This window comes from Chamaea fasciata, unplaced genomic scaffold, assembly GCF_029207755.1.
Source record: "Chamaea fasciata isolate MVZ Bird 193981 ecotype frontalis unplaced genomic scaffold, bChaFas1.0.hap1 SCAF_8, whole genome shotgun sequence".
Taxonomy (NCBI): domain Eukaryota; kingdom Metazoa; phylum Chordata; class Aves; order Passeriformes; family Sylviidae; genus Chamaea; species Chamaea fasciata.
Genome location: NW_027094093.1, coordinates 16,331,688 through 16,357,493, shown reverse-complemented (window position 1 = coordinate 16,357,493; position 25,806 = coordinate 16,331,688). Strand labels below are relative to the sequence as shown.

The following is a 25,806-nucleotide window of genomic DNA, read 5'->3' as shown; positions in this document are numbered from 1 at the left end:
TATTAAATGGTTACTTACAGGTTGATTATTCTTTAACCACTCAACTTCAGGAGAAGGCTCTCCAGAAACTTCACATGTGAACAACACGTCTTGTCCTTCATTGACATTTTGAGACTTAGGCTGCGTGATGAATGCTGGTTCACTGGAGCGCTCCTTGGAAAGGGTTACAACATACTGGCATTTAATAATGCCTTCATCAGTTTTGCCCTCACAGGTGAGTATACCTTCATCCTTATTACTGGCCTTTTTGATAGTTAGCGTGTGATCGCTGCCAGAAACGCCGTATCTGTAATCATCTGAATTTCTCAGCTCCATTCCATTCAGCACCCATTTTACTTCAGAGGCACCTGGAATGTTGGCTTTCAGTGTCACTTTCTGCCCTTCAGACATTGTCATTTTAGTTGAAGAAGCTGTAATTTCTGCTTTCAGTTGTTTGACATCTTCCATAACAACTGACTTTTTAATCACTTCTTGAACTTCAGATTTCTCTTCAGTTGCCACTACTGATTTCTTCTGGGTAGAAACCATAAGTAACTCATCTTCTTTCTGAACTGTTTTATGAGATTCAGATACACCTCTTACCTGGGAATGGATATTTTTAAATACTTGGCCAGTAAACTGGAAGTTAGTTTTTGAAACACCTCCTTCCCCAGTAATTTCACAGGTGTATTCTCCTTTATCAGATTCTGTGAGTTCATGGATTTTGAGCTCATAAGTGCCATCTGCTGCATAATGAAACTTGAAATGATGGTCTTCTTTCAGTTTTTTACCATCCTTATACCAAGCCACTTCTCTGACACTTAAAACATTGCTTTCAACTGCACAGGATAACTTTACCTTATCTCCAAGAGTTTCTGCTTTCAGATGCTGTTTTATCTTTGGTGGAGAAGCAGTGGGTAATTGTACTTTCTCTGTTGGTACCATTTTGTCTCCAGGTGGTGACTTAGCTTTGGGGGGACTGCTGATGGGTTCAGGAGATTTCACTCGTTTAGGAGACTTAACAGGCTCTGGTGACTTTACACGAGGCTCAGGAGATTTTATCCTTGGAGGTGATGTAATGGTTTTTTCAGGGATTTTTGTTCTTTGAATGGTCAAGGTAAAATGGGCTTCCTGTCTTCCTTCAGAGTTTTCTACCACAACAGTGTAACTTCCTTCATCTGATATCTGGACAGAAGAAATTTCGAAGGTAGACTTGTACTGTGTTCTTGTTACTTGGAAGCGCCTTGAAGAAACAATAGGTTGACCTGCACGGAGCCATGTTATTGTTGGTGCCGGTTCACCATCAACATCACAGGAAAATCTTGCAGTCTCCCCTTCAGAAACCGTGATTGACCGTGGCTTTGTAAGGATTGTTGCTGGCAGAGTGCTTTTAAATGCTTTGTGTGAAGTCCTTTCTTCCAATGATTTTTTTTCAGCTGCAGTGATTTTTTCTTCAGAAGCAGCATAGTGTTCATAGGATAAAAGTGATTCTCTTGTTGCTGACATTTCTGATTTGACCTCTCTTACTGAGGAACTTGCTTCTGTTGCAGATGCTTTCTTAAATGAGGAGATTGCATATGCCTCTGTTTTTGTCAAGTCAGGTAAAATTGACCTTGGTACTTCTTCATCTCTCCTCTGGGAAGAGTATGTAGTGTAATCTCCTCCAGTAACATCTAGCGTTGCATAATCAGAGCATTCCCCTTTGTAGTTTGTGCATACAGCTCGGTATGTTCCACTGTCATCAATGTGGCAGTCAAGAATCTCCAGAGTTAATACACCGCTCGTATTGGTAAAGTGTATCTTACTGCTCTCTTGGAGCTCCACACCGTTGTGGTACCACTTCACTTCGGCGGTTGGTTTTGATTGGACATTTAGAATGAACCTAGTGTTATGGCCACACGGGACACGGTGTGAGCGCATTCTCAGGGTAATGCGAGGAGCATGGTCAAGGGTGAAAGGCTGCTGAGTCAGAACTTCGTATTTCCTTTCCATCGTTTTTTGAGTTTTCAGAGCAGATTTCATGGACTCGTATCTAGAAAATATATCAAATCTTGCCATCCTCTCAAACCGGGAGAGAGATCTTTCACTAGAGACTGGGCTAGGTGAGCGTGGTCGAGTTCTCTCTGGTGTTGGGGATCTTCTCTCACTTTCTTCAGGAGGCCGTGAACGAGGTCGAATTAATTCAGATACAGGACGCATCAATTCAATGTAAGTTGGAGAAAGGGATCTTCTTCTCCTTAGTAATCTAGAGGGAGGTGAAAATTCCCTTTGAGCATATTGCACCATTTCTATTTCTTCTTCTTCTTCTGATGTGATCTCAGTTATTTCTCTTTCCCTCCTTCTCCTGAGTCTACTCTTCTCTTCCTCTGCCATATATTTGAGCTTACTCCTGTATTCAGAGAGTCGCTGATCAGCGCCAACAGGCCTGAGCAATTCTTCATCCTCCCTCTCATCCATTATTCTTTGCTTTTGTTTAGGTGATCTGTAGGCAGCCCTGTCATGACGTTGACGAAGCTCTGCATAGCTTGCACTGGTTTCAGCTTTAGTTGGAATGTGATACCTTGAATACCTCAGCTCTCTTTTTCTTTCTTCCTCTGAACTGACCTGTGCTCCTGCAGTGGAATATCGAAGGGCAGATAGTTCAAAGCGTGGGGGGCTCCTACTTGGTGGGGATGCAGAAAAGCCTAACTCCAGCTCTTCTTCAAGGCGCAGTCTTTCCTCTTCAGTTCTCTTCATGGCTAAGTAGTCATCTATTGGCATGAGCAATTCTTCATCAGACAAGTCACCAAGTGATCGCCTTCTTGGTCTATAGTGATATTCATACTCTGGAGATGGGCTACGCCGGCGTGCTGGTCTCACAATTTCAAGATCATCTTGTGTCAGCTTTGGTATGCGCCATTTAGGCTTGTACTGATCAGAAATGCGTGGCAGTGGCATCACATAGAATTGCTCCCACCTGGAAAGACGTATGCGTTTCTGGCGTTTCTGCACAGTCCTCTCAAGTTTTCCTGGCATTTCGTACTGGTCTCGCAGCCTCTTGTACCACTTCATGTCAGACAGAGGCACAAAGTGTTTAATATGCTGATCTTCCTCAAGAGCAGCATGTTTGCGAGGCTCTGGGATCTCATATGGCATACGAAGTCTCCTTTCCTCCTTCTCCTTCTTTTCTTCCTTCTGAATTTCATATTCACCTTTAACGGTCTTTGAGCTAACAGCTGGCTTATATAGGATAGCAGCTTCTCTGAGAGCCTCTTGTGCAGTTTGTGTCAGTGGAACAGCTTCAACTCCAGAAAGGATTTCTGCCATTCGTAAGGTCTTGTCAATTTGCCTTTGTACATGCTTCTCCCGCTCTTCTTCTGTCTTATACTCACGCTTGACATATTTCAAGCGTTCAACTTTTAGATAAGCCTGACAGCTTGTAGATCCAGCACTGTTTGTAGCAGTTACTCTGTAGTAGCCACTGTCTTCAGGTAAAGTATCTCTGATATGCAAAGCATAATAATCTAAACCTTCATGAATTATATCAAAGTTGGGACCAAAGGATAGAGGTTGACCATCTTTCTCCCAAGTCAAAGTTGGTTTTGGCACACCAGATACCCTGATCTCAAAACTGACATTTTGGCCTTCTTGGCATTCAGCATTTGCCAGCAGTCTTTTGAACATTGGCCTAAGTGTGGCATCTGCTGGAGGTGGATGTGGAATCACAGTCAGCTTAGCTTTGCAGCTGTCTTCACCATATTTATTGCGTGCCACAATACTGTATTCAGCATCATCCTCTTCAGTGACATTATTGATGACAAGTTGATAAAGACCCTTGTCTGATTCAAAAGTATACTTCTTATCATCATCCCCAGGTTTGATTTTCTGGCCTGATTTGTACCATGTTAAGCGAGGTTCCGGGTGAACTGTTATAGTTACTCCAAACCTGACATTTTCTCCAACATATGCAGTGCGGTTATACAAAGGCAGAGTAAATTCTGGGGGATGCTCTAATAGTCTCATAGTATCAACCCGTCGTTTCACTTTTCTAACAGTTCTGCATCGGTAGTGCTCAGAAATTTCTCTCACACCTTTAACAAAAAGTTCTGCGTAGGAGCTGTCCTCACCATAATCATTTACTACCTTGCATCGGTATGTTCCATCATCTGATTTAGAAACATCTTTGACATATATGGTTGCCACACCATCTTCATATTTGATTTCATATTTCTCATTGCTTTCTAATTGCCTCATACCAAAGTACCATGTGACTTGTGTGGACTCATCATAGTTTTCAATTGTGCATACATATTTGGCATGGCCTCCTTCTTCTGCAACATTATGCTTTATTTGCCCAGCAATAGGCCCAATGTCTATTGGGGCAACTTTAACTTTAGCCACTGTTATGCCTTTCTGGGATCTAATTGCGCCTCCACAGGAAATGCGGGCTACTGACACAACTGTGTTCCACTCCTTCTTTACTAGAGTTTGATAGTAGCGCCTGTGCCTCAAGGTCTTAATGGTTTTAGTGCTGGTCTTTTCTGTCTGCTGTTTTAGCCACACATGATTAAGCGCTTCAGCAGCTGTCATCCGAGATTTTCTTTCCTTTACTAGCAGGCGATCAATGAAGTCCATGGCTTCGATGCTTATGTCTTTGAATGCTTCATCCTCAAAGCTGTATTCAGCATTTAGAATATTTTCAATAACTTGTTGGTTTGTTTCAGCAATGAAAGGGTTAAGGCCACTGAGAAGAATGTATGTTAGAGCACCAACTGACCACATGTCCGTAGCTGTGCTGACCAAGTCATGGTGATGTACTTCAGGTGCATAATATTCAGGAGAAGTGAACTGGAGTCTAAAGCTGTCTCCAGGCCTTAACTGTCTGGCTTGACCAAATTCAACAATTTTAATAACAGAGCTTCTTCTTGTAAGGTAAATAATATTGTCTGGTTTAATATCAAAATGTCCAATGCTGTGACTATGTAAAAATTCTAGTGCATCACAGACCTGGCGTATATAACTTACTATTTCTCTTTCATTAAGTTCAAATGAAGCTGTGCTGATTCTTTCAAAGATGTCAACCCCAGAAACAAATTCAAAGATCATGACCAATTCTTCTAGGCTCTCAAAAGATTCATGAAGATACAAGATATTTTTGTGCCTAGCAATGTTTAGGATGGAAATTTCTTTCTTTACCAAAACTTGGTCAGCACCCTTTACTTTGACAAATTTGGCCAGGTAAGTCTTTTTTGAAGCTGCCTCAACACAGCGGTGTGCAATGCCAAACTGCCCACGTCCAAGCTCTTCTGCAATCATATATTTGTCATAGAGTTCCTTTGTAGAATAGTGAGCTGCTTTAGCTGCTGTAATTTCTCTGGTTTCATCAACTTCTTCATCATAGTTCATTACTCTGGTCTTATCTTCCTTAGTTACAATTGGATCAGTAGGTTCAGAAGGCTGACTTTGGCCAAACTTGTTCTCTGCAATCACACGGAACTGGTAGGTGGTCTTGCCAAACAGGTTCACCACTGTGTATCGTGTGTCACGAGCTTGTGCAACACGAATCCATCGCTCTGCTGTTGTAGCGCGTTTCTCAATAATGTAGTTTATGATCCTGCTTCCACCATCAGTGGCTGGTTCATTCCAGGTTAGGTTGACTGAATCCCGTGAAATATCAGTTACCTTCAGACCTCTTGGTGGATCAGGCACATCAGCCACATCTAATTCAACTGTTTTTTGATCAATTCCAAATCTGTTTTTGGCACAAACAATGTAAAATCCTGCATCTTTTCTGTCAACACCATTTGGGAAAACAAGAGATGTGAATGATCGTGTAACAATCACTTGGTAGTGTCCATTAGTATCGATGAGATCTTGTCCCTTCTGCCATGTGATCACAGGGGGCGGCTTGCCACTGAATGGAATCTTGATGCTCACCACTTCCCCTCGGAGAGCATGAACAGCTCCCATGCCTTCCAGATTTTTGGGCAAATGAATCTTTGCAGGAACTGGAACAGAAAGAGGAAGAAAAAACACATAACCAAAAGCACACGAGAAGAGCATCAAGAGTCTAAATATTCAAAATTAAAATGAATTGTCTTGATTATCAAGACCCTTCATTCACCTTCAACATCCAGAGAGGCAGTGCCAGACACAGATCCTCCTTGGTTGGTAGCTCTAACTTGATATACCGTGGCATCATCATCTGTTACATTCGTGATGACCAGCTGGTAATATCCACCCTTGAATTCCTGTATCTTGATCTTTTCCCCATCTGGCATGATTTCTTTGCCCTGTCTGTACCACTTGACAATTGGCTTAGGATGACCAGTGACTTTGCAGACAAATGTGGCATTAGCTTGAAATTTCACGTTCAGATTCCTTAGTTCTTCCTTGAAATGTGGAGCTTTAATTGGTACATCAGATTTTGGAATGACTGGTTCGGATACCTCACTCCACTCACTTTCACCACCAAGATTTTCACATTTCACACGGAATTCATATTCAAGACCTTCAATAAGATCTTTCACAGAGTAGACTGTTTCACGAATTTCATCTGTTGTTACAGAAATCCACTTGTTTTGTTTTTTCTCACGCTTCTCAAGATAGTAAGTTCTAATCTTTGCACCGCCATCACTTGCAGGTGGCTTCCATGAGACAACACAAGAATCCTTTGTGACAGCACTTGCTACTGGCTGGCCAGGTTGTCCTGGTTTATCTGTAAAGAATAACAAAGTTCAAAAACCGAAGTGAGCTTGCCTTACTGATTAATTACAGGGTATGCTGGTTTTGGCTTGGGTAGAGTTAACTTTTTTTCCCAATTGCTAATATGAGGCTGTGTTTTGGATTTGTGCTGAATGCAGGGTTGATAACATAGAGATGTTTTTGCTATTGCTGAGCAGAACTTACACAAAGCCAAGGCCATTTCTTCTTTTTGTACTGCCACTCGGGTGAGGAGGTTGGGGGTGTATAGGAGGGTGGGAGGAGACACAGGCAGGACAGGTGAGCCCAAATGACCAAAGGGATATTCCAGACCATATGACACCATGCTCAGTATATAAAATGGGGCAAGGGTGGGACATTTGAAGTGATGGTATTTGTCTTCCCAAACCACTCTTCTGTGTGGTGGGGGCCCTGCTGTCCTGGAGATGGCGGAACACCTGTCTGCCCATGGGAAGCAGGGAATGAATTCCTTGTTTTGTTTTGTTGCCACACACAGCTTTTGCTTTTTTTAAAGAAACTGTCCGTATCTCAACCCATGAGTTTTCCAGCTTTTACCTTTCTGATTCTCTCCCCAATCCCACTGGTGGGGCAGTGAGTGAACTGCTGGCTGGAGTTAAACAAAAACATGGGTGCATACAGGCATTGATATTTTGAGCTCTACTTACCAAACGGAGGCTTTATAAAAACTACTGATGAGACCTCCAGTGCTTCACTAATGCCGTACATATTCTGAGCAGAAACACGGAAATAGTAGCCTGCATTTTCAGTTAGGTTAACAATTCTACAGGTTGTGCCTGAAATACTTGAAGATACAAGTTGCCATTCTGCTCCTTCCTTGGCTTCACGTTTCTCTATGATGTAATTGGTTATCATAACACCTCCATCATCCTCTGGTGGTTTCCAGCTTATCACCACAGAATTCTTCAGTATAGACTCTATAACAATTGGTCCTTCTGGTTTTTCTGGTTTATCTGTAACAAGAAAAAGCACAAAAATTTTATTTCTTTTCCAGTCAATATTTGAGAAACTATTCCACAAAAATACTGAAAAGAAAATTAATTACCTTGTATTTCCACATTAAGTACAGTGTCAACTGTTCCAAATGTGTTACTGAGTTGTACTTTGTACTTCCCAGCATGAGTCTTGTGCTGGACATTCTTAATAGCGAGATGAGTATACTGTTCTGTATTCTCAATAGTTATTGTTTCTGATCCTCTCAAAGGTTTGTTACCATGGAACCAAGTTATTGCTGGTACTGGCCGGCCAATATATACAACATGGAGGCGGAGGGTGCCACCTGCACCTGCGTAGTATTTCTCTTTCAATGGGAAGCCAGGGTGGAACTGAGGAGGAGCCTGCAATAACAGCTTGCCACTGGTTTCAATTTCTCCAACATCATTGGTAGCCATACAAGTGTAGAGACCTTCATCTTCCTGTTCATCTGTCATGACTGTCAGTGTATGATTGCGTCCATCAGACGACATTTTGTATTTTCTGCTTTGTACAAGCTCTTTGCCAAAGCGGTACCATTTAATATCAGGCAAAGGTCTCCCAACAATCTGGCATGTCAGCTGAGCTGCCTCACCCAGTTTAGTTGTAACATCCTGCATTTCCTTCTTTATGGCAGGTGCTTCTCCAGCTGCAACAAAGAAAATAAGAAAAAAATTAATAATGATTACTATGAAATTTTCCTCTATTATTATATTACTGGAAATTGATTTTTATTTATACTTGATCCACTTATACTTGAAAGACTTTCCTTTGGGACAGTCATGTTAGCAAATATAATGTAAAACAAATAGTCAGCATGTTAAATGCAGCACCATGGTTTATGGCACAGCAAATTACAACAATATCACAGCAAATGTGACAATGTATTTTTGCTTACATGTTAATTTAGTTTTCACTGCCATAGCGGTCCTTCGAGGTCTGCTGAGGCCAGTCTGATTTTCTGCAAAAACACGGAACTCATATTCTGTGGCCTCTAGTAAACCTCCTACTGTAAACTGCCTGTCCTTGATGCGTTCCTTATTGCATTTTTTCCAGGTGCTTTCTCCAGACTGGCGATATTCAACCCAATAGCCAAGGATCTCTTTGCCACCATCACTTTCAGGTCGCTCCCATTCTAATGTAATGCTGTCCTTAAATACAGAAGTGATCTCAATTTCTCCAGGTTGGCTTGGTTTGTCTGAAAATTAAAATAAATACAGAAAATCAATTTTTCTATAGATGTCATTAAACTGCTCTTCAAAAGATTTGTTAATGTGGACATTATCTTACCGAATGGATCCTTGCATACAACTGGTTCAGAAGCAGGACTTGCTTCACTTTCACCAATGTCATTTTGAGCAATGACACGGAATTGATATTCAGCATCTGGAACAAGTCCTGTGACTGTGTACATTGTAGTGGTAATCTGTGTCTTATTATGCCGGACCCATTTTTCTGTAGATGTCTCTTTACGTTCAATATAGTAGCCAGTTACACGAGAACCACCATCGTCTTTAGGTCTGGACCAGGACAAGTTGACAGAACTCTTTGTAACATCAAGCACTTCAGGTGGGTTGTTTGGAGGCTCTGGTGGATCTGTTAGTAATAACAATAATAAAAATAAAATAGAAATAAAAATGACATTGCATTAAAATTTCTGCATATATTGTAGCACTTTTAGATAATAATGTAGTAGCTTGGGTTTTTTCATCTAAAAGAAAACTTACTTAGAGGTGTCTTTGGTACTGCTGGTTCTTCAGACTTGAGAGGTTTGCTAATGCCAAAATGGTTTTCAGCAGAAACACGGAAGTGATATTCCACGTTTTCTTTGAGTCCTTTCACCACCAGTGATGTCCCTTTTACTCTAGAGTCAACAGTGTACCAGGCAGTCTTCGGTACTTCTCTTCTCTCAACAATATAACCCAGGATATCTGCACCACCATCATCTGTCGGAGGTCTCCAGCTGACTCTGACAGAACGAGCTTGTATATCATCATACTCAAGTGGTCCTTCTGGTGGATTTGGAATGCCAATCACTCTGACTTTAATGTACACGGCTTTCTTGCCGCATTTGTTTTCAAGTACCAAATCATAGGTGCCTGAATCTTCTCTTTCTGCATCTTTGATTACAAGTTCTGTGTGAGTCTCAGAAGTTGCAATCATGGCTCTCTTGCTAATGTCCTGTCCTTCTTTTGTCCATTTGCATACTGGGATGGGCTTACCCTTAATTGGTATTGTAAGCCTGATTACTCCTCCTTGTCTCACCATGAGACCTTCTTGGTATTTTTCATCAAGTTCATAGTCAGGATATTCTGTAAACAAAAATAACATGTCATGCTATATCCTACAGATGATATCATACCTGCTTTAAGCAAGAATTTTTTTTTTAGGACAGCTTTCAACAAGAGCTAGGACTTGAAATGTCTTACCAAGCATTTCTGTTATTTTGACTGTTCCAGGCACTTCAGCAGGTTCTCCTGGCCCACCAGCATTACAGGCTAGCACTCGGAATCTGTACTCTGCACCCTGGGGAAGATGTGTCAAGGTGTATTCCCGAATCTTGGTCGGAGTTGTATTGCATTTGGTCCATTCAAATTGATCAACCTTCTGCATCTCAATTAAGTAGCCAGTAACTTTAGAGCCACCTTCATCTTCTGGTGGACTCCAAGCCAGGGAGACAGATGTTCTTGTAGTATCAGTGACTCTTGGATTCTGAGGTTTTCCTGGAGGAGCTGGAAGAGAAGATCAGACAGGCAGGTGGGATTTGTTTTTACAAATATTTGAAAGATTAAATAAATGCTAACTTGCAACTTATGATCTTTAAAAAGTCTATAGTGAATTTAAAAAAGGAAAACTTTGAGTGAAAGATTTTCACTGATATTTTCTTCGTTTTCTCCAGTCAGAATCTCATTTGTTAATACACCCAGAAAAAATTCCAAATTAGAATTAATTGTACCATAATGGCATTCCCTTGTACCATAATATGTTTAATCTTTGTAGGAAATTACTTACCAATTGGATCTCTGGCAACAGCAGACTTGGAAGGACGGCTGGGTTTCCCAGTGCCTCTGGCATTGATTGCTGTGACCCGGTGTTCATATTCCAATCCTTCGACCAACCCAGTGGAACGGTAACGAGTCATGGTGACTGGAACTTTATTGACACGGATCCATCTATCTGCTCTAACTTCTTTGCGTTCCACAATATAACCAGTAATTTGTGAGTCACCATCATCTTCTGGAGGATACCAAGTCAATGTCATGCCATCTCGAGAGATATCGAACACTTCTGGAGTGCCAGGAGGACCAGGAATACCTGTAAAAACATGACATGGAATTAATGAAGAAAGTGTCAGATGACTTTACACACTAGTAGTATTTGACATATTGTGAATAACAATGTAATATCAATGTCTTATCGAACTCTATTATTAGCAGACATCTAAGTAATTTACAAATCAGGTCAGCGAAAAACTTCTGGTTTTGTCATGGGTTAAAGCAGTTTTTCAAGACTGATGGTAGACCTGAGCAGAAAATCCAAGTTTACCATCCACATTCTGTACAGTACATATACAGATTTATGGATGGCATTTTTCCTCTGGAAAATAACAAGATTACTGTGCATCATAATGTACAATTTTATCTGGCAAAAGGAAGTAGCAACATCTAGAAAATTCTAGTATATGTGTGGATATATGAGCCCATTTAAATATTTATTTTTAATTTTTAGGACAGAGAATGAACAAAAGTTCAGACTTACGGATTCTGCTCTTGCATTCTATAATTTCAGACTGCAGGTAAGATCCAATTCCAAAGCGGTTTGTAGCAGCTACACGGAACACATATTCTGCACCTTCAACAAGTCTGGTGAACTTAAATGTTGTCCTGGTTACTGACTCTGAAACTGGCAGCCATCCAGGACGGTGAGCATCACGCTGTTCTACCACATACCCACTAAGGGCAGCTCCACCATCCAGCTCAGGAGGCTCCCAGGAGATGGTTACATAATTTGCATCAACTTCATCAATTCTGATAGGTCCAACAGGTGGTCCAGGCTTGTCTAGGGAAAAAAAAAAAAAGAAACTTACAAACAGGCACAAAAAAATAATCATATTTCTCATGCAAAAGTTGAAATGGGGGAAGATCATGGGCAATTATTTTGATGAACTCTTACCAAGGATTATAACCTTTACTGTATCAGTAACTGTTCCAGTTGTGTTCTTCAGTTCAAGTGTATACTCCCCAGTGTCATGTATGGTGGTCTCACGCACAGTTAATTTGGCCATTTTGGCAGCAGTCTCCATTTTGATGCGTTCTGATTCTTTTAGTTTAGAACCAGCAAAGAACCAAGATGCAGTTGGAGGTGGTCGTCCTTCAATTGGAATGGCTAATTCAATGGGCTTGCCAGCAGGTACGTGGATTGTCTTTTGAGGTATTCCAGTGAAGTCAATTGTTGGTAGAACTAAGGAAAGCAAATAATTGATATTTAAGTGCCTGTTTTATAACGATCATATTCCTTTGGTGTAAGCTTGACCCTATTGTTTTCAACATTAGGCACCTACCTTTTCGGTCTTGAACTGTCACTGCTGTGACAATCTCTCGTGGTTCTGACACGCCCTTCTGATTCTGTGCTCTGACCCTGAACAAGTACTGTTCACCTTCATTGAGTGAGATAATGGTATGTTCGTAGATAGTAGGCTTCAATGTCACTACCTTCAACCACCTTTCTGTTCCTGCTTTGCTGGCCTCAATGACATAGCCAGTCAATCTGCTGCCACCATCGTGCAGTGGTTTCTCCCAGGCAAGTGTAACAGTTGATTTAGTGGTGTCAATCACTTCGAGTTTTTGTGGTACCATGGGGACATCAGATACCAGTACTGCATCAGATGTTTCACAGCCTTCACCAATGCCATAAATATTTTCTGGTAGGACTCTGAAATAATACAAAGCTCCCTCCAGAAGTCCAGTAACTCTGTAGAATGTCTTGCTGCATTTGGTAGTGACAGTCTTGTAAGCTCTCATGGAAGCTTCACGTTTCTCAATTATGTAATTGTTGACTGGGGCTCCACCATCAATGACTGGAATTTCCCAAGTAAGTGTCACAGAATCTTTTGATACTTCCTTAACTCTCACTGCAGGTGGTGGACCAGGTGTATCTAAAAGAAACAAACAATTACTTTTTTTTCCCCTTTGGATCCTTTCATTTTACAGTCAATGACTACTTCTGCATAAAACAAAAATGCTGGTATTTGATTTATAAACTAGCACAGCTCCAGAAATTATGTATTTTCCTCTGGATTAGATTGTTTCTCTGACTTCTTAAACATTCTCATGTTATTTAAAATGCAAACTTCTTTTGGAAATGGATTTCTGAGCAGCGAGCAGGCAGAGTGCTGTAATGCTCACATACAATTGTAGCAGTACTTACCATACACTTTCACAGAAATAGTTGCTGATTTTTTTCCTGATTGATTTTCGGCCTCAATGATGTATTTTCCAGCATCATACCGATTAACTTTATCCACAATAAGCAAGGTGTAGCTGTCTGTAGTATCAATAATACCTCGACTTACAAGGTCAACACCCTGCTTGCTCCATGTGATTACAGGAGCAGGTCTGCCAGACACAGAGACCATTAGGCGCAGGGAACCACCAGCTCTGACTGTAACAGTCTTCTTCAGATCATCAGCAAGCTCAAGTTCAGGTGTTTCTGATGAAGGGTATAAGAAATATGGAATTAGTTAATCTTATAGAAGTCCGAAAGGAAAATATAATTTCCTTAAAATATACATTAGGTTTCCAAATTACCTATTCTTTCCACAGGTTCTATTTCTGCTGATGATTCACTAAATTCACTCATACCATTCACATTTGTTGCAGCAACACGGAATTGGTATTTCTGGTTTGTTTTAAGACCAGTCACGGTGAACTCAGCATTCCTCAGAGTGGCGGTTGTATGTGCTCGATACCACTGTTCACTGCCCCCTTCTTTCATTTCAAGAACATAGCCTAAGAGGTCAGCACCACCATCATATGTAGGCTTTGACCATGCTAAACTTATGCTGTGCATTGTAGTATCCACAACTCTTGGAGCTGAAGGTGATGCAGGAGTGTCTTTGAAAAAGAAGAAAATGCGTTTTATATTGGTGCAGAAAACATTTTACAGTAAAAACCAATTCAGTCAAAACCAATTTCCAGACAGCTAATTCCAGGAAATGCATTTAAGATGAACTATAACTCTTTTAAAGTTATTCCAAGACTATCTAGTTCAGTGAGTTTGTGTGTGGTTATGGGTTTCTTAGTTAAAGTGTAAATGTGCATTTATGCTCCATTATTATAAATAAATATTAAAATATGTTCTAAATATAGAAACTTACATGATGGTTCTTTACATAACATGTATTGTGAAGCTTCACTTGGTTCACTGTTTCCAGCAGCATTCACTGCAGTGACACGGAATTGATACTGGCTCCCTTCCATGAGACCAGTGACTTTCAGTCTGGTGTCATAAATGGTATAATCTCTATTCACTCGTGTCCAGCGCAGACTCTTCCTTTCACGTTTGTCCACCAGGTAGTCCTTAATCTCACTGCCACCATCTGATTCTGGTTTTGACCACTGAATAATGATATGTTCCTTGCCAACACTCACTTCTTCAGGGGCACCAGGCTGTGTTGGAATAGCTATTTTTTTAAAGGTGAGAAAGAAAAAAGATTGTTCAACATATTGTTTATCCATGAGAATTATTCCACAAATTATGATGCAGAATGGAAGGTAGTAACACTCACTGAAAGCATTCCTGGCAATCACAGGTTCTGATTCAAGTGGAACACCTGGTCCATATTTGTTGACAGCTCTCACACGGAAAAGGTATTCATTATTTTTAATAAGTTTTGTTACCACAGTTGATAAAGTCTGGCATTCAGCCTCAACAATAACCCAGTGAAGTCTGCTGGTTTCACGCCTTTCTATGATATAGTGAGTGATTTCTGCACCTCCATCTTCCTCAGGAATGTTCCATGCCAGAGTACATTTCTCTTCTGTTACTCTGCTAACTGTGATTTTGCCTGCACATGGACCTGGTGAATCTGTATAGGAATCAAAATAAGTACTGTTATTTGTGGCTAAGGAAAAGCATCTCATTTTTATTCAAAAGAATGCGGGTTTTTTTCAGTATACTATGTATGAATAGCAATCATGGGATACATACCAAGCACTTTGACAAGAACAGAAATTTGTTTCATCCCGCTGGCATTTTTAACTGTTAGGGTATATTTTCCACTATCACTTCTGTCACAGAACTTGATAATTGCAATAGCTCTTTTGCTGGTGTATTGCAGAGATATCTTTTCACATAGCTCAAGTTCCCTGTCACCTTTGGACCAGAAGACTTTTGGTTCTGGTTTTCCACCAACGGCTGCATCAAGAACAAGATCTGATCCAGCCCTTATGCTCAAAACTTCTCCTTGCAGTCTGGCATCAAGTTCAGCCTTTGGTGGTGCTGGAAAAAGAGATTAGAAAAAAAATTACACGACAGGACTAAAAATAGAACATTATGTTTCTAATTGTTCCCAGTAAAAATTTCTTACTGTATTCATCTTTGCAAATGACAGCACCAGTTGATTCAGATCCTTTGCTAATCACACCAGCAGCATTCTTTGCCAGTACACGGAATTCATAGGCTTCATCTTCACTAAGAGCTGTCACAGTAAAAAAGTTTTCTGAGACAATGGTATAATTGCATTTCAGCCAACGTCCATCACCAGATTCATTATATGGTTTGCGCTCAATGATATATCCGATTATTTTGCTTCCACCATCATAAAGTGGAGGTGACCAGCTCAGTGACACTGTAGATCTGGTGACATCTGTCACTTCTGGTCTTCCTGGTGGATCTGGAGGAATAAAGCAGAAAAAATGAGAAATGCAATCCTATTTTAGTTAAAGTAACAATGCAACTCCAAAAGTAGTACTTACCAACTGGATTTTGAGCCACTACAGGTCTGGAAGCTTCACTAGCTTTGCTAACACCTGCAGCATTTAGAGCATATATTCTGAATTGATATTCTAGGCCTTCCACCAACCCAGTAACTTTATAGTTGCAGTCACAGCATGGTACTTTGTTCTCCTTCACCCAAAGGATGGTGTTGCGCTCCTTCTTTTCCACCCAATATCCAATGACTTTGCTGCCACCATCATGGTAGGGTTCCTCCCAGCGAATGGCCATGCCACTTGCAGACACAGAATAGACTTCTGGCCTTGAAGGTGGGCTTGGTGGGACTAAACATGAAAAGGTGGGGAGAAAAATGTTAGTAATTATAAACACCTCAGTCAGAAGAAAAGAAAAAATTTTGAGAAGTATTTCACTTACCAAACGGATGCTCAGCAACTACTGTTTTTGATTCAATTGGCTTGCTGACACCAAATCTATTTTCTGAGCTTACTCGAAAACTGTACTCTTGATATTTTGTTAGATGGCTGACTTTGATCTGTGTGCGTTTCACACTGGAATTCACCAGCTGCCATGCTGTTGTGCCAGATTCACGTTTCTCTACAATGTAGTTTGTAATGTCACTGCCACCATCATCTTCAGGTTCTTTCCAGGTCAACACACAGGACTCAGCAGACACAGATGATATTTCAATTGGACCAGTGACGGGACCTGGCCTTCCTATGACTACGACAGTGACAGTAAATGTTTTCACACCAGCAGTGTTCTCAAGTGTAAGGTAGTATTTACCAGAGTCACCTCTCATACTGTCTTTTACAGTCAGTGTGGTTCGGTCTTTTGTTGTCTTGATGGTCACTCTTTCAGTTTCCTTCAGCCTCATCTCCTCAAGTTTCCATGTCACTTTTGGAGCTGGGCGCCCACTGATTGGTATATCAATAGTAAAGGTGCTTCCAGCCTTGCATGTTATAAGCTGTCTGCTTATGTCACTGAGATCTGCTGTTGGTTCAATCTGTGGCTCCTTAACAATAACAGAAGAGAAAGCTTCTCTTGGCTCACTGTAGCCAGCATCATTCTTCGCCTTGACCCGGAACTCATATTCTGTGTTCTCCACAAGGCCTTCAACAGTGAAAGTAAGTTGCTTGGTTTGTCCAGCTCCCGTCCAGGTGTCAGATCCTTTTTGTTTCATTTCAAGAAGGTATCCAGTAATACGGCTACCACCATCATGATCAGGTTTAAGCCAGGCTAAAACTACAGAAGATTTGGTTGTATCCACAATATCCAGTCTCTTCGGTGGAGCAGGTTCTTCTGTGGCCACAACTGGTTCTGTTAATTCACAGGGTTCACCTACACCATATTCATTTTCTGCTGATACTCGGTAGTAATATGGCATACCTTCTGCTAGATCTGTGACCTTAATGATCTGTCGAGTGCATTTTGAACTCACTACTTGCCAGCTACGACGACTTGCTTCACGTTTTTCTACAACGTAGTGGTGGATGCGAGAACCTCCATCCAGAACAGGAGCATCCCACATTAAAGTAATAGATGTTCGAGTCACATCTTTAAATGTAATAGGACCTGGTGGACCAGGTGTGTCCAAAACCTTGACAGTAAATGTAATAGACTTGCTTCCACTGTTATTTTCCACAGTAAATACATACTTGCCAGCATCATTTCTATTGCATTCCTCTACGGTCAGTGTGCTGAAGGAATCAGTTGTTTGAATGTCAGCACGCAAACTAAGATTAGCATCTGCTTTGGACCACACCGCAGTAGGAACTGGCCTTCCAGAGAAGGCAATAAATAGACGAATGCTTGCACCTGCTCTTACAATATGAGTCTGCTTGAAGTTTGCATCAATATCAATTTCAGGTGCAGAAAGTCTGTCCACGGTTTGGACTGAAGCAGGAACTTCGCAACTTTCTCCTCTGCCAGCACCATTGACAGCACTAACTCTGAATTTATAGTGTTCTCCTGCCTCCAAATCAACCACGGTATATTTAGTAGCAATAACAGTCTCTGCATTGACTTTCTGCCATGCTTCAAGATCAGCTTTGCACATCTCAATGATGTACCCAATTATTTCCATGCCTCCATCAAAAACTGGCTTCGTCCATTCTAAGCTTACACTAGTCTTTGATGTGTCTGTCACCTTTACAACATTAGGAGCACTTGGTGGGCTAACTGGTTCTCTGCATTTAATCAGCTTTGAAACGTCACTTGGAGGTCCAACTCCTGCAGCGTTTTCAGCCATGACATGGAACTCATACTCATTGCCTTCTATAAGGCCAGTTACTCTGTATCTGTTCTCAGTAATGGGCCTCTTGCTGGATACTTTAACCCAGCGCATGCTCTTCTTTTCTCTCCTTTCAAGAATGTACTCGTTTATCTCACTTCCACCATCTGACTCTGGTCTTGCCCATGTGAGTGTGATACTGTCTCCTGTTACATTGGTAGGCTCTGGAGTTCCTGGGGCATCAGGGAGAGCTGAAAAAAAGAAAAATGCCATTAGAAAGACAAGATGGTAACTCCATGGATATTTGTGCAAAATGAGGTGGAAACTTACTGTAAGGTATTTGTGCAATAACTGGATCAGACTCCAATGGTCTGCCAACTCCAAATTTGTTCACTGCAGAGACACGGAACTGATACTCATTGCCCTTAATTAATTTAAGTGCTGTATAGCTGCAGGCTTCACATTTATCTTCAACTAATGCCCAAGCAATCCTGCTGGTTTCACGTTTTTCAATTATATAGTGAGAAATAGAAGCACAACCATCATTAGCTGGAGGCTCCCACCATAATGTGACTTTTTCTCCAGTGATGTTTGTGAAACGTATCGGTCCACCAACTTTTCCAGGTGTGTCTGCAATTTTAAAGGTTCAGAGTTAGAATTTGCTGACACTTGGAATAAAATACTATTTTTAAAAAAAGCATGCTGAAAGCGCTTGGTGCAGTACCTTGTACTCTGATGGTAATATCTTCTCGTTTAGTGCCTGATGCATTTTTGGCTTCTACTGTGTACACTCCACGATGTTCCCGGATAGCGTCTCTAATGAAGATTGTACTATATCCAATAGCTGTAGTTATTTCTATATTCATCATTTTATCAATCTCTTTACCATCCTTAAACCATGTCACTTTAGGTACTGGACGTCCTTTGATTAGAGCTTTAAGTCTAATGCTCTCTCCGGCTTTAACAGTAAGGCCTTCAAAGTGTTCAGCACCAAATTCAATTGTTGGAGCAACTAAAAAAGGAAAATATAAATCAATTTTCATATATCTAAATATTTTTCTTATACTCTTCTAAATGTACTAATCATAAAAGTCTGTGATATATAAAATTATTTCACTTACAGAATGGCATTCGCTAAATAGCAGTTACTATATGAAGGATAAACTTATTTTTCCTGTAAGCATCCGTAAGTGCATCATATACACCTATCTATATAGGTGAAAGACACTGTAAAAATATGGTGTTAATAGTATGCCAAACAACCTGAGGCACATTTTAATTTTGAATTTATTCAATGCATCAGAAAATTACAGTCCATGCTTTCTTTCCAACTTTGCCACTGCTGTTTATCCAAGAGAAATGTAGAGTGCCATGCTTTTCAGCAATTGATTATGTATGTCTGCCAGATCTGGGTCTTTAATTTAGACCTTTCCACCTTGGAGTATAAACATAAATATTCTGAATTGACTGGGATGACCACAGTCACATGTTCTATGCTCCCTGACTTCCCACTTTCCATCAGTACACCCAGAAACTCTATGTGGCTTCAATACCCAAGCATATTAAGAAAAAAATCTTACCGTTTTCATCTCTGGTCATGATATAGCCTGAAGACTGTGAAGGTGGGCTGATTGTACCAACAGCATTTCTTGCAAGCACTCTGAATTCATATCGGTCACCTGGACTGAGCCCTGTAACTGTATACTGGCACTCACTGACATCAGTGAAGTTACACCTGAGCCAGCGGTCTGCACTTCCTTGTCGCTTCTCAATGCTGTAAGCCACAATCTTACTGCCTCCATCACGCAGTGGGGGGTTCCATTTCAGGGTGATTGTTTCCCTAGTGACATCAATGTAATCAGGAGTACCAGGTGGGTCTGAAAGAAAAATAATGAAGATTCATTTTTATTTCTGCTCACAATAATCTACAAGAACAGAATTTTCTTGTATGATTGATTAATCATTCACTTACCCACTGGAGAGACTGCCAAAGTGAATTTGCTTGGCTCACTAGCTCGGCTTAGACCTGCAGCGTTTTCAGCATATACTTGGAACTGGTAATCCAGGCCCTCGAGCAGTCCAGTAATCCTGTATTCTCTGTTAGATATTAATGCAACATTAACCTTCTGCCACAAGATACTGTTTCTTTCCTTCTTTTCAACATGGTATCCCATAATCTCTGAACCACCATCATAAACTGGAGCATCCCAAGAAATGGTCATTCCATCAGCAGTTACGTTGTATACAACAGGCTTGCCTGGGGCACCTGGTGGTTTAAACTGATGCTTTGCCACAACATCTGCTGAGACAAGAGGTGGGCTCACTCCATATCTGTTTTCTGCACGAACTCTAAACTGATATTCAGTATCTTTAACAAGGTTTGGTACTTTGAAGGTTGTTCTTGCAGCACTTGAACACACCAGCTTCCAGTTCATTTGTGATGTTTCTCTCTTCTCAATGCTGTAGCCAGTAATTTCTCCTCCCCCATCATCATCAGGAGCCTCCCATGACAAAACGACACTATCTGCTTTGATTTCATCTATTCTTAAAGGTGCTTTTGGCTTAGATGGAGGACCAAGAGTGATTACAGTGATTGTGAATGACTTTCTGCAGACTACGTTATCAAGAATTAAAGTATATTTGCCACCATGCTCCTTTTTCACATTCTTGATACTTAAGCTTATCTTGTTTTCAGTTTTCTTGAAACGAAGATGTTCTGTTTCTTTAAGAGGGAGGTTGTCCTTGAGCCAGCTCATTGATGGATTAGGTTTACCTTTATAGGGCAATTCAACATGCAGGTTATGTCCAATTCTTACTGCAATTTGACCTCCAGGAATATCTGAAAGGTCAGCTTCAGGTGTTATTATAAGTTCTTTCACTGTAATGGGTCCAACAGTAACAGAGTCACTCATGCCTTTCTCATTTTTAGCAAAGACTCTGAATTCCATAACAGAAAGCTCTTTAAGTTTATCAGCTACAAATTCACAGCTCTTGCTTGTGCCTGCGTATGTCCATTCTTTCTCTTCCTGAAGTTTCTTTTCAATAATATAGTCTGATATAATGCTACCACCATCATAGTCAGGTTTGCTCCACTGCAATTGAACAGAACTCTTTGTAGAGTCTTTCATGGCTAGGTCCTTTACAGGTCCAGGTATGTCTGCAGCTTTCACTGGTTCAGATGTCTCACAAGGTTCACCTAATCCAATTTCATTTTCAGCAAGAACACGGAAAAAGAATGCAGTCTTTTCTGACAGGTTAGTCAATTTAAAGGTGGTATGAGAACACTTTGTTGTAACAGTTGACCAGGCCCTCTTTGTAGCATCTCTTTTTTCAACAACATAATTTGTTATTTCAGAACCACCATTGATGAGAGGTGGCTCCCACAGCAGTGTAACTGTGCCACGAGAAACATGCTTGAGCTGCAGCTTCTGGCATGCGGAAGGTGTGTCAAGTACTTTCACATTCACAAATGATGATTTTGCTTCTCCAACTCCATTTTCAATTGTAAGAACATATTTTCCTGTATCATTTCGTGTAACTTGAGGAATAATAAGTAGTGTAGATGATTCTGTGTTCTGGATGATATATCTTTCATCACTCCCAAGATTCTTGTCACCCTTTCTCCATGTGACTGTTGGAGGAGGCCTTCCCTTGAATGGAATCATTATTTCCACATCTTCACCTGCTTTAGCAACAATAGATGTCCGAAGGGCAACATCCAGATCAATCTCTGGTGCCACTGTGGAAACAAATAAAAATTAATAATGCATATGTGGACTGTAAAATAAGAAATGGTTTGGGAAAAAAAAAAAAAACCCACAGAAAAATGATAAATTGCAAAAAAAAAATACAGTACCAAGAATATCTTTAGCTTGAACGGGTTCCATCATTTCAATAGGCTCTCCCTGTCCAGCACAATTCATAGCAGATACACGGAAGTAATAATTAACACTTGGCTGAAGGTGGGATACAACATATTCAGTTGTTCTCACTTCTCCCTTGGTACTGACTACAGTCCATTCTTGCTCTTCACCTTCCCTCTTTTCCACCACATAGTGGGTAATTGGACTTCCTCCATCATAAGCAGGTTTGATCCAGCCAAGGGTAACAGATGTTTTGGTTGTATCCACAACTTTCAGCTTTGTTGGTGAGCCTGGCTTATCTGTAAATGATAAAAACACCAATCAGAATCCAATTAATTGTAAAAAAGAAGAAAATCTGCCCTCAATTACATTGATGCCATCCCACCCTAATCACTTATTTTCTGTTGATTTCTAACCTATTGGAAGAAATCCACATTGAATCTTACCAACAGGATCTGCAGCTTTGTAGTAGTCAGAAGCATCAGAGAACGGACCTGGTCCAGCTGCATTGACAGCACAAACTCGGAAATGATATTCGCTGTTTTCAGTCAGACCTGTTACTTTTTGTCTGGTGTCCCGAATGGTTTCTTTAGAGACCTTGAACCAACTCAGACTCTTCTTGTCGCGTTTCTCCAGAAAATATCCTGATATTTCACTGCCTCCATCGACAGTGGGCCTATTCCAGACAACAGTCATAGAATTCTTGGTTATCTTCGTGACTTCTGGTGTACTCGGTGGTCCAGGCGTAACTGAGTAAAAAATCGTATGTCAGTAAATCGGTACTACTTACAAATAGTACACAAGACAATTCACTTGCATAAGTTATTTTATAGAACTTGTTTCTTACCAAATGAATTTTTGGCTATAACAGGTTCAGATTCCAGTGGATCACCAACTCCAAACTTGTTCACACCACGGACACGGAACACATATTCATTTCCTTTGATGAGTTTTGTTGTCGTTACGATACATCCCTCCAGTTTTTCAGAAATTAAAGACCATACAACCCGACTTGTTTCCCGCTTTTCGACAACATAATGTGTTATAGGTGCACCACCATCATCTGCTGGTGGTTCCCACATTATTGTAATCTTTTCAGCAGTGACTGTCTTAAACTGTATAGGTCCACCTGGGGGTCCTGGCTTGTCTGTGGAAGGCAGAAGAAAGATGTTAAGTATTCATTACTGAATTATTGTTTAATAGTAAAATACAGTTGCATCTCAAGACATACCAAGTATCTGTACTCTAATGTGGGCTGATGCTGAACCCATGGCATTCTTCAATTTTAATTCATAGGTGCCACTGTCAAGTCGATTTGCATCCTTGATGAGTATAGAAGCAAATTCTGTTGTGTTTTCAAAAGACACCAGTGCACTGGTAAGTACCTCATTGCCATTTTTGAACCATTCAATTGTGGGTAGAGGCTTGCCTGAAATGCCTAGTTTTAGCTTAACTGAAGTTCCTGCTTTGTATTTCACCACTTCTGTATATTCTGGTGGCACATCGATTTCAGGTGCACCTTAAGAAAAAATAAGAATACATTAAAAACATGTTTATTGTAGCCCTGTATTTAACAAAATTCCCAAATAATACTGTCTTATTTAATCTAATGGTTAAATGTATTTGATAAGTACAGATCAAAGTAAAAGCAGCATATATAACTTAAATCATAAACCTAGAGTAAATTAGAACTAATCCTATGAAGAAAAGACAATTATATGTATAAATATAACCACTTGAACCATGAGCAGACTGCTTTTCCTCAGAGACTAAAGATACTGGAAGACTTTAAAAATGGAGATACAGCCAAAGATGCTCCTTACAATCAATCTGAAATGCTCACAGTCAGTCACGCTTCTTGAATCAATCACTGTAAACTAGCCTTCCATATTTAAAAGACCATGAATCTACAAAACAGCATGGTACTAATACACCAACATGATATCATTATATTATTGCAAAACACTTACCGTATGTATCAACACATGTGATAGGACCCACAACATCTGAGGGATTACTAATGGAACCAACAGCATTCTTTGCAAAGACCCGGAATTCGTACTTGGAATTCTGTGTCAGGCCAGATACTGTGAACTGAGTCTCAATAACGTTGGTGAAGCTAGCTTTTGTCCATCTGCCATCTGGAAGATCACGTTTTTCTACAATATATCCAGTGATTTTGCTACCACCATCAAATGCTGGCTTCTGCCAGGAGAGAGTGATAGAGGTCTTGGAAATATCTGAGGCACGAACGTTTCTTGGTGGTTCTGCAGAAGGAAACAAGAATATTGCCAATAATTAACAGCTGTTTTGAATATTGGCTTATTGCACAGAACAGATTATCACAGGGGAAACAAAGTGGTTTGGCTTCATTATTTAATAGAGTACATACCACAAGCATCAATTGCAAGGACTGGATCAGAAGGACGACTTGCTTTTCCAATGCCAGCTGCATTTTCTGCATAAACTCTAAATTCATAGATGAGGCCAGCACTGATTGTGGTGACTTTGAAGTGAGTGGTACGAATAACGGTCTTGTTAGCCTTCTGCCATAATATGCTATTTCTGTCTTTCATTTCAAGGTGATATCCAGTGATAGCACTGCCACCATTAGTGACTGGTTCATGCCATCCGACTGTAATACTCTCTCGGGTAACATTAGTGACCCATGGCGTAGAAGGAGGTCCCGGGGTAGCTGATGATATCAAAAAGAATTGATTGTTAACGAAATTATGTTTTCAGCATCAGAGCATTAAAATATCAATGTATAACACGAGAAGCATGTTACTCACTGTAAGGAAGCTTGACAACCACACATTGTGAGTCAATGTGATCACTGATGCCAAAGCGGTTCTCAGCTTTGATGCGGAATTGGTATTCTTCTCCTGTTGTGAGCCTCATAACTTTGATAACAGTTCTAGCAACAGTGGCAGACACTTCAGACCAAGCAGCAGTACTTGTTTCTCTTTTTAGTACAATATAGTTGGTAACCTGACTTCCACCATCATAAGCTGGTGGTTGCCATCTGAGAGTTACACTCTCTTCAGTGACATCGCTAAGGACAACAGGACCAACAGGAGGACCGGGTCTATCCAGCACAACAATATTAACAAATGATTTTGTGGTGCCACTTGAGTTCGCAGCAGTAATGTCATATCTGCCAGCATCAGCAGCCACACTTTCTTTAAGATTAATGATGAGACTTTCTGCAGTGGTTTCTGTGTGAAATCTCATGGTAGGTTTCAGTGTAACACCATCTCTAGACAGGGTCACCTTTGGCAGTGGTTTTCCAGAAACTGGAATTTCAACTTTTAGGTTTGATCCTGCTCGAACATATACAGTGTTATGAGGGAAGCCCTTCATGTCAATCTCAGGAGATTCTGAAAAAGAAAATATTTCCAAACCATTAAAAGAATGTTCCATCTTTTAAAATGTGAATGCAATTGAATGTGACTTTTTGTCTCATGTCAGGAAGCATACCTAATTGTTCTTTAACTGTAACAGGGAGCAGTAGTTCCTTAGGATCACTTAAACCAGCTTGGTTTTCTGCAGACACTCTGAAGAAATAGTCGACGTTTTCCTTAAGACCGTGGACAACATGATGAGTTGTCTTTACAACAGCACACTTAACCCATTTTTGCTGTCCTTTCTCAAGAGCTTCAAGGAGGTAGCCAACAATTCTGCTTCCACCATCATGTTCTGGTTTTAGCCATGAAAGAGAAACACTGTCCTTTGTGACGTTTGTTACTCCTAACTTTTCTGGTGGGCTGGGTTTTTCTGAGAAAATAAGTGCAACAGGTTGAAAAATATAGAAGATATTTACTTTTTATATTAGCAATCACACAGGAACACAATCTGGATCAAGAAAATTTGTTTTTAAACCAATTTGTATATCAGAAATATTTTAAGTAAAATCCAAGCTAAATTTAAAATTCAAGCTCTTTCTTATTTGTAAAACCACAGACATACCTACAACAACTGATCTATTTTACTGTATGCAGATTTAAAACTTTTGGCATTATTTTGAAGTAAACTCTTTAAAGCACATATTATTATAAGTATTAACAATTTTTTTCCATAGTAAAA

At 40.4% G+C, this 25,806-nt stretch overlaps 1 protein-coding gene across 1 annotated transcript in view; it reads right to left on the bottom strand.

Moving 5' to 3' along the window:
* TTN (titin) overlaps positions 1 to 25,806 on the bottom strand; it is a 241,187-nt gene that overhangs the window by 2,845 nt on the left and 212,536 nt on the right. Inside the window, exons 266-297 of the mRNA XM_066189851.1 lie at positions 25,201 to 25,497; positions 24,513 to 25,100; positions 24,113 to 24,415; positions 23,691 to 23,987; positions 22,952 to 23,239; positions 22,568 to 22,867; positions 22,167 to 22,469; positions 21,714 to 22,019; positions 19,830 to 21,596; positions 19,438 to 19,734; positions 18,582 to 18,869; positions 18,188 to 18,487; positions 16,042 to 18,108; positions 15,648 to 15,950; positions 15,260 to 15,565; positions 14,881 to 15,171; positions 14,459 to 14,758; positions 14,048 to 14,353; positions 13,479 to 13,784; positions 13,099 to 13,380; positions 12,233 to 12,826; positions 11,845 to 12,132; positions 11,431 to 11,730; positions 10,684 to 10,986; positions 10,101 to 10,403; positions 9,399 to 9,983; positions 8,962 to 9,267; positions 8,570 to 8,869; positions 7,745 to 8,320; positions 7,347 to 7,652; positions 6,083 to 6,676; positions 19 to 5,966 (exon numbers count right to left, since the gene is read on the bottom strand). Of these exons, the coding sequence (XP_066045948.1) occupies positions 19 to 5,966; positions 6,083 to 6,676; positions 7,347 to 7,652; positions 7,745 to 8,320; positions 8,570 to 8,869; positions 8,962 to 9,267; positions 9,399 to 9,983; positions 10,101 to 10,403; positions 10,684 to 10,986; positions 11,431 to 11,730; positions 11,845 to 12,132; positions 12,233 to 12,826; positions 13,099 to 13,380; positions 13,479 to 13,784; positions 14,048 to 14,353; positions 14,459 to 14,758; positions 14,881 to 15,171; positions 15,260 to 15,565; positions 15,648 to 15,950; positions 16,042 to 18,108; positions 18,188 to 18,487; positions 18,582 to 18,869; positions 19,438 to 19,734; positions 19,830 to 21,596; positions 21,714 to 22,019; positions 22,167 to 22,469; positions 22,568 to 22,867; positions 22,952 to 23,239; positions 23,691 to 23,987; positions 24,113 to 24,415; positions 24,513 to 25,100; positions 25,201 to 25,497 (19,898 nt within the window). The remainder of the gene's footprint in view (positions 1 to 18; positions 5,967 to 6,082; positions 6,677 to 7,346; positions 7,653 to 7,744; positions 8,321 to 8,569; positions 8,870 to 8,961; positions 9,268 to 9,398; positions 9,984 to 10,100; positions 10,404 to 10,683; positions 10,987 to 11,430; positions 11,731 to 11,844; positions 12,133 to 12,232; positions 12,827 to 13,098; positions 13,381 to 13,478; positions 13,785 to 14,047; positions 14,354 to 14,458; positions 14,759 to 14,880; positions 15,172 to 15,259; positions 15,566 to 15,647; positions 15,951 to 16,041; positions 18,109 to 18,187; positions 18,488 to 18,581; positions 18,870 to 19,437; positions 19,735 to 19,829; positions 21,597 to 21,713; positions 22,020 to 22,166; positions 22,470 to 22,567; positions 22,868 to 22,951; positions 23,240 to 23,690; positions 23,988 to 24,112; positions 24,416 to 24,512; positions 25,101 to 25,200; positions 25,498 to 25,806) is intronic.